General features: G+C 43.6%; 1 protein-coding gene across 1 annotated transcript in view; it reads right to left on the bottom strand.

Annotated features, from left to right (window-relative positions):
- Positions 1-3,465: 3,465 nt before the first annotated feature.
- Positions 3,466-8,016, bottom strand: part of LOC115557705 (uncharacterized) — a 4,879-nt gene continuing 328 nt past the window's right edge. The window contains exons 1-2 of the mRNA XM_030375763.1: positions 5,361-8,016; positions 3,466-5,270 (exon numbers count right to left, since the gene is read on the bottom strand). The exon at positions 5,361-8,016 is cut by the window's right edge and continues 328 nt beyond it. Coding sequence (XP_030231623.1) covers positions 3,970-5,270; positions 5,361-7,419 — 3,360 coding nt within the window. The 5' untranslated portion in view covers positions 7,420-8,016 and the 3' untranslated portion in view covers positions 3,466-3,969. The remainder of the gene's footprint in view (positions 5,271-5,360) is intronic.

Here is an 8,016-nt window from a genome sequence, read left to right on the forward strand (position 1 = left end):
GAATACGGGTCAATTTATGGATTCTTTCAGCAGTTAGGAAGGAAAAGCAGACTGGTGATATAGAAATGGAGGACGTTAGTGAGGGAGTAAAGGATTTCCAAGAGAGCGGTGGGAAAGAGAGCTAGAAGGTTTTTTTCCCCCTCCATCCACGTTGCATGCGTTGTTAAAACCTAACATGCTTGGAAGCCAGATGTGTGTCATTCTCATCAAACTTTCCAAATGCTGGAGCCCTCCTCCCCCCAGCCTCTGTTCCATTCAGCATCCTCTGTGTACCCCATCAGAAACAAGCACGGTACTGCAGAAGTCAGAGAGACTTCCAGTGTATTGTTCCCAAAAGTGTTCATTGGGGCCAATCTTTGAGATAAGTTTTGAACTGAATGCAATTTTGCGCCCGTTGAACAGCAATATGTGTGCAAATCGAGCGAACGTAGACTCATATTTCAACAGGGCTCGTATTCTATTATTTTTCCTTTCATGTTATCATTGTAATTTTCTTCATGTTTTCTTTCTTGTACTTCTTCACCATCGTCTTCCTCATTTCCCAATCCCCCTTCCTCCTCCTCCTCCCCCTCCTCCTAATCTGAATTAAAGTTGCTGAGGAGGCCCGTTCAGGATGTTTTGTAGCGAGAGCATCGCCTTAGGATGAAAAACACATCCCAGGCCCCAGCAAGGCGAGGCGGTGTCTGTTATCTTATCTGATATGTGAATATGGGATGGTGAATGATATTTGCATGCTGCATTGATGTTCCAATAACAGTTTGAATGCCTCCTCAGCAGGGACGAGTTGTGATTGTATGGTTGAGGGGAAAACAAGTGTAACCGATGATATCAGCCTTGGCCTACTTTGTTCTGGCTGGCTGGCTGGCAAAAAGCAAAAAGAAAGCAACTCCACAAGTCTGCACCTTTATAACTTCACGTTGACTTGAAAACGGCACGCTCAAATCAGCCAGCTCACTTTCTATACACACCAGCAAGATCCTGCGCATGTGTGTGTGTGTGTGGCTGTGTGTTTGTCTAACTGCATGTGTGCATGTACTGTAGTCCCTCGCGTCTGTTGACGGTGCATCTGTTGTGCTTTATGGCAGTGATATGTTAAGTACCTCATATTACAGTCATAAAAGAGGTCTCTTAGTTGCTTGATGCAGTTTAAAGCTGCAGAGGTACAGCCACAAATCACTCTCCCTGCTTCTACTCCATTGCACACACACACACAAACACACACACACAGGAACGTACGCACACGCATGCACGCACACACGCACAGACACACGAACACACACAAGCATGCATTTGTGTTTGAGTGGGTGCCAGAGGCCCTGTCTGCCTTTCATATGTACATAAAATGACACACGGCAGGGCCTTAGAGAAATGGAGACTGAAGAGAAGGGGACAGGAAAGGGAAAGGAAAGGAAAGGAATGGAAAGGAAAGGAAAGGAAGGGTGAGGATTATAGTCGATAGGAAAGGAGAGGAAATGAAATGAGAGGAAATGAGAGGAAAGAAAAGGAGATGATAGGAAAGAATAGAAAAATAAAGCAAAGTAACGGAAAGCAGAGAAAAATATATAAAGTAAGGTAGAGGAGAAGAGAAGGCGGAGAGGACTGGAGTGGAAAAGGACACCTGAGAGAGAGAGAGAGAGAGAGAGAGAGAGAGAGAGAGAGAGAGAGAGAGAGAGAGAGAGAGAGGGAGAGGGAGAGGGAGAGAGAGAGAGAGAGAGAGAGAGAGAGAGAGGGAGAGGGAGAGGGAGAGGGAGAGGGAGAGGGAGAGAGAGAGAGAGAGAGAGAGAGAGAGAGAGAGAGAGAGAGAGAGAGAGAGAGAGGGAGAGGGAGAGGGAGAGGGAGAGAGTAATAAGGGGTGGAGAAAAGTGTGAATTGTAAATTAGGAGACGTCCGTGTGACGGGCTGGACACATGACAGGACTTTCATCGCCTCACCACACCTATAGAGACAGAGAGAGAGAGAGAGAGAGAGAGAGAGAGAGAGAGAGAGAGAGAGAGAGAGAGAGAGAGAGAGAGAGAGAGAGAGAAAGTGAAAGCACGAAAGAAAGGGGGGACAGGGTGAGAAATATTCCCCCATCTTAGGGACAATTAACCCGGGATAGTGGGGCACAAGATAAGTGAAAAAGCAGAAGGAAACACTAACCTCTGTCCCCTCACTCTTTATAACATGCACACACACACACACACACACACACACACACACACACACACACACACACACACACACACACACACACACACACACACACACACACACACACATACACCCACATACACACACACACGTGCATGTGCGTTGAGTGAACACCTCTGTACCACAATGAGGAGAATAACTCCTTTCTTTGAGGGAGTTCTTCTTAACACTCGTGCCAGATGAGGTTCGATTCCTGGCGATTCCACAGTTAATCCAGTCTGTAATTTAAATAGAGGGGAAGCGAATTGCCTTTTTACTTTCCTCTTTCTTTTCCTCAAATGTTCACTCAATCCCGCCCCCCCCCCCCCCCCCCCCCCCCCCCCCCCCCCCCCCCCCCCATTCGTCTCTGCCTCGTTCTCTCACTCTCTCTCCCTCTCTGTCTGTGTCTCTCGCTCTCGGTGAAACGGTAGAGAAAAGCCTGACCTCTGCGGTTTTTTTCTCGCTCGTCCTTAAGATTGGTTTTAAATACTCAGCAGATTAAAGCACAGGCATGAAGGCTCACATTAGCCATATATTTAAAAGAAATCCCCCTGGTTGATAATCCATGTATTTGTCAGAATCAAACACAGGGGAATAGAAAGGAGAGAGCAATGACATGAGGAGCAGCCCGGGCCCAACGTACAGAGGAGGGGGAATTAGGAGGAGAGAGAGGGAAACTCAGCGGCATGAAGGCCGCCATGGAAAGTCCTTCAGGATCATTATTGATATTCCAACAACTGGCGCTTGTGAGCGTTTGACAGGTCCAAGCGCGGTGTCGAAAATGTGATGACCTTTGACCTTTCTCTGTCTCTTCTTGCTCTCTGTCACTATCTCTGTTCTTTTTGTCCTCTTTTCTCTTTTAAGGGAAAGACAGAAGAGGGTTCAATCTATGGCCAGGCCATAGAAGCATGGCCGATTCATGCCAGCCCACGAACACAGTCACACGCGCACCCGCACACACACGCACACACATGCACACAAACTGATGCACACTGTTGTTTGAAAGCATTATGGAATTGTTGTATAATACATATAGAAACACAAAACTTCTGAACACTTACAATCTTGCAAGGAGCATGAAACACAAGACATTATACATGAACTCAAATCTTTTTTCTTGCATTCTCTTTTGTGAGACGGGTGTGTTATTGTGCTTCATTTCCTTTGAGTTCTCAAATCCTACAGCATGCTTTAGGCTAATGTAATGGCTAAAACTTGTCAATTGTTTTACCACTTCTTGTGAGTTCCGGTGTTTGCTTTGTTGAACGCGTGAAAGTAGAGTCCATGAGACGTGGCTATAATGAACTTGACTTTGTTTATTTCTAACATCAGATGTAAATTAAAGCATTGAAGTTTTGTCTTTGTTTCTTTGTTTGTTGGTTCAGCTCAGTTGCGTTTCCTCGCCACGGTCCCGTCAGGTTCATGACAGGTTCATGTCCTGTAGGCACGTTCTGCTCACGGTCAATAATGGTATTCGCAGGCCGGAACTCTCCACTCTCCTTGGCCTGGCACACCTTTATGCTATAGACAATTAGTGCCTTACCTATAGGGGGCACACACTCAGAAACAAATTACAATTTCCTAATTTGGGACAATTCAATACAAATAAGTTCACTAATAATAATTTTGTCACACAAACTAAAATATCAAACTGAATACTCAAAAAGGTCTCACATGGCTCCTACACACCGGCCCCTAATAGTGTGCATGGGCAACTATTACAACACTCAAATCATAAAGGAGCCTAAATTCTTTGTAGTTTATTGTTACCATTAACTTAAATCATAACATGACTAGGTACTACTTATCTCTGGCCGATGACTTTGTGGTCATCTTTTCTGCTCCTTCCAGAAGCAGACAGAGCTTGGTTATTGGCCTCTCAAACACGCCAGTCTTCGTAATAATTTTCACTGTCCTCATCAAACCTCTGGAATCTGGTTTGACTTCTATTATTCTTCCAAGGTTCCAAGACCCACGAGGGGCTGAACTGTCCACTACCATCACAATGTCATCTACTTGGTATCCTTTCCTGACTGTAGTCCATTTTTGTCTTTCCTGTAACAGGGGTAGGTATTCTTTGGTCCATCTCTTCCAAAAGAGATCGGCAAGAAACTGAACTTGTTTCCAGCGCCATCTGATGTACGTGTCTGACTTCTGAAATAGTCCAGGGGGAAAAGCAGGATGGGCTCTTTCTGTAGGGAGTTTGTCCCTGTCCAAATGAAGTTCTTTCATCTCAGTCGCTCGGTCTTCTTTGGGGATATGAGACAGTACAGTGCGACTGTTACTCACCCATTTGGTTAGATGGAATCCTCCCTTGTGGCAAACACAGGTAAGGTCTGTCACCAGGTCGACGGCTTCATTTTCTGTTTCAAGAGACTTGCCGTCTTCTCTTTCAAGTTCAGCTTGTGGCACCACTTCAGCATGTCCATTGCTGATCACATCCTCCATAAACTCTGTGTACTCATTTCTGAATGTTTCATTTCTTTTTAACTTCCTTTTCAGGCCTATTAGGCACTGCTCTGCAATTTTGATCAATCTTTTATCCTCTATTGACATTTCTTTGTCATCTAATTTCTCATTGAACTCATGATTGTTCTGTTGTACAATCAAATCTTCCAGCTTTGCAACTGATGTTCTGTTGACAGTAACTTTCTGATGCCCACTGCTGTCTGTCACGACACTGTCATCTAGAGGACCATTAACAACCCATCCCAATAGGGTCTTCACAGCATATGGCCCATTTTCACGACTATTTATTATTTCCCATGGTTCAATTGCTTTGGGAGCATTGTTGCCAATCAACAGCTCCACTTCAGCCTTGATTTTCGGGATCTGGATCTCACTCAAGTAAGGCCACCTAGCTAGCTCTTCTGTCTTTAGAATGCTGTCGGTGTCTACAGGCATACTCTTTTGTGTGTACACCTCAGGGAGTGCAATAAAATTGTTTTCGTTCAATGCACTAACCTCTATTCCATTTGCCATGTAGGTAATCACAGATTGTTCTTGGTTCATTGTCCTTAAGAGGATGTTAGTCCTTTTTCCTCTGATGTTCAGCTTGTTCAGGAGATTTTCTGTGCAAAAAGTAGCAGAGCTGCCAGGATCTAGAAAGGCATAGGTGTTAATAATTGTACTACCTCTTGTGCTTTTTACTTGAACAGGTACAATGGACAAAGTGCAATTCTGTACATTACCGGCCCCAGTATGTTCATCAGCTTTGACAGACACCTGCAGGCTCTTCAGTGTGGTCTCTTTGATATGCAAGGCACTTGGATGCTGCTTGTTGCAGATGGTGCACTGGAGACGTTTCCCACAGTCCTTGCTGATGTGTCCAGCCTTTGCCAGACATCCAAAGCAGACTCCATTCTGCATTACAAATTCAATTTTCTCTTCATGTGGTCTTGAATCAAACTGAACACATGTCATGAGCTCATGCTTACCATTGCAGAAGAGACATGCTTTATCTGGCACCATGTTTTGGTTTGCTCTTGGTTGGTCTCGTGTCATGGTTTCCTCTGACGTCCGCTGAATCGGCTTCACGTCAACTTGTGTAGCAAAACTACCTGTAAGATGTGGCTTCACTGGGGGTCTGGATGTGACCCTGCTGGAGCTAGGCTCCTGAATGTCACCAAAAACTGGATCTGAGACAATGGAAGCTTGTTTTTCAATGAAGGATACCAGGTCAGCCATTCTCACTCTGATATCGCGTTGTTGTATTTCGCAAGCCTTTGAGCGCCATCTTTCTCTTAACTTATATGGTAATATGAAAATGATTTTTCTCATGTTAGAAATTGTGTCTAACTCCTCCATGTACTGAAGTTGTTCCATGGCATTGCAGCAACTTCTCAAAAACAATGCAAAGTCCTGCAAAGCTCTTGGTTCCTCCAATTTGATCACTGGCCATGCAAGGGCCTTTTCAATGTAGGCACACGAGATTCTGTAGGCATTTCCAAAATGCTCTTTAAGCAATTGCCTCGCTTTTATATAGCCTCTATTTGCATCCATGAATTGACAACTTTTGACAAGCTGCTGAGCTTGTCCTTTTGTATACTGGATGAGAAATTGTAGTCTGTCTTGGTTGTTGTCTGTTCTACTTTCAATGATGTGTTCAAAGGAATGAATAAAGGAATTGTACTGTAAAATATTACCATCAAAAACTGCAAGATCTCCTTTTGGCAAAGTATGTAACAATTGTTGTTTCACTAGGAGACTTGTCAACTGATTTTGCTTTTCCAGAATTTTGGTAAGATTGTCAGGTACCTGTCCTCCCTGTGGAACTGAAAAGCTCTCTAAAGACATATTCTGGAGAGCGTGGCTCTGGTCATGCACTGGTCTAGCAGTACTGAAAGACGGTGAAAGAGATGGCATTCTAGGTATTCTAGGTGTTCTAGCTGTTGTGGTCAAAACAGGGAATTGCACATGAACCCCATCTTTAGGCCTTGTATTTCTTACAGTCTGTTCAGCAATTGGCTCAGAAATCCTTTCAATATTCTCCTCATAATACGAATTCATTGCATTAAATTCTGTATGGTTAAATGCATTGAATGTTGTATCAACAGCTTGTGCTTCAGCATTTCTGAGATAGTTAATTTTGGCTGTAGTTGCAGACAATTCAGCTTGTAAGTCATGAGCCTCCATTCTCTTTCTGCTGAGCTCCTTTCTCTTTCTCAGCTCATCTTCCTCCTTTCTCAGTTCATCTTGCTCATCCTCTAACGCATGCTTTTTCTGTAAAGCTGCAGCCTTAACGAGTAGTGCTTCTCTGTCTGCCTCTGCACAGATGCGCACAGATGTCGTGGATGAAACAGAGCTAGTGCTTCTCAAGGACAGCCTATCTTCCTCCGTAGGCCTGACACTGATATCAGGACTATTTTCCAATCCAGTATAGGAAACGGTAACTTCATGCAAACGATTTTCAATTGAATCTATCCACCTCGTGACGTTGGCTAAAAAGGTGGTTATCGGCTCAAGCCTCGGTGCATACCAGGACTTAGTATCCTCATTTCGATCTTCCTCTTCTAACATTTCTTGGTATGAATCATGAAGAGATTTGTATTCCTCTAACATGTTATTAAACATAACCATATTACTTTTCACTTCATTAAAACTTGTTTCGTCATTCATCAAAGTATTTACAATGTTCATTCGTCTCGTCAAATGAGACAATTTGCCCGACCTCGATGAGCGCAATCTGGCTGCTTCATTGAGGTTTTCTTCAGGTAGGCCCAAACTGGCCTCCTTCACGGGATCCGTCATCTTATATCAATACAATTTTCATTCGTTCTCACAAAAACCGTTCTTCAACTTCATCAAACCCAGAAATTCAACAAAAAGCCTTTCTATCGTGCTCTGTATGCGTAAATTGCGTTTGTCCATGCACGATATGGCTTCAATTCCCCGACGTTAAGTCAAACTATAAAACATCGGGTTTCTAACCAAAAATACTTGTGTTTCTTGGGTTCAAAATGTGCACAAACAAGGTTTCAAAAGTATAGTCCATTCATAGTACATTGCATTCAAATGGGAAGCGAACATACCTCCGATCATGTTAATTGATTGTTTTGTTTGTTGCGCATGGCGCGCTGCTGCTTCTCAGTGAAAGGTTCGTAGTAATCCAAGGGTTGCCTTGTTCCAAGGGTAATCCAATTGTATCCAGTAATGATCCATCAAAAGGTCCAAAGTTGCGGCATTATTGACTATTGTAATGGCTAAAACTTGTCAATTGTTTTACCACTTCTTGTGAGTTCCGGTGTTTGCTTTGTTGAACGCGTGAAAGTAGAGTCCATGAGACGTGGCTATAATGAACTTGACTTTGTTTATTTCTAACATCAGATGTAAATTAAAGCATTGAAG

The sequence above is a fragment of the Gadus morhua genome, chromosome 13 (genome assembly GCF_902167405.1).
Source record: "Gadus morhua chromosome 13, gadMor3.0, whole genome shotgun sequence".
NCBI lineage: Eukaryota > Metazoa > Chordata > Actinopteri > Gadiformes > Gadidae > Gadus > Gadus morhua.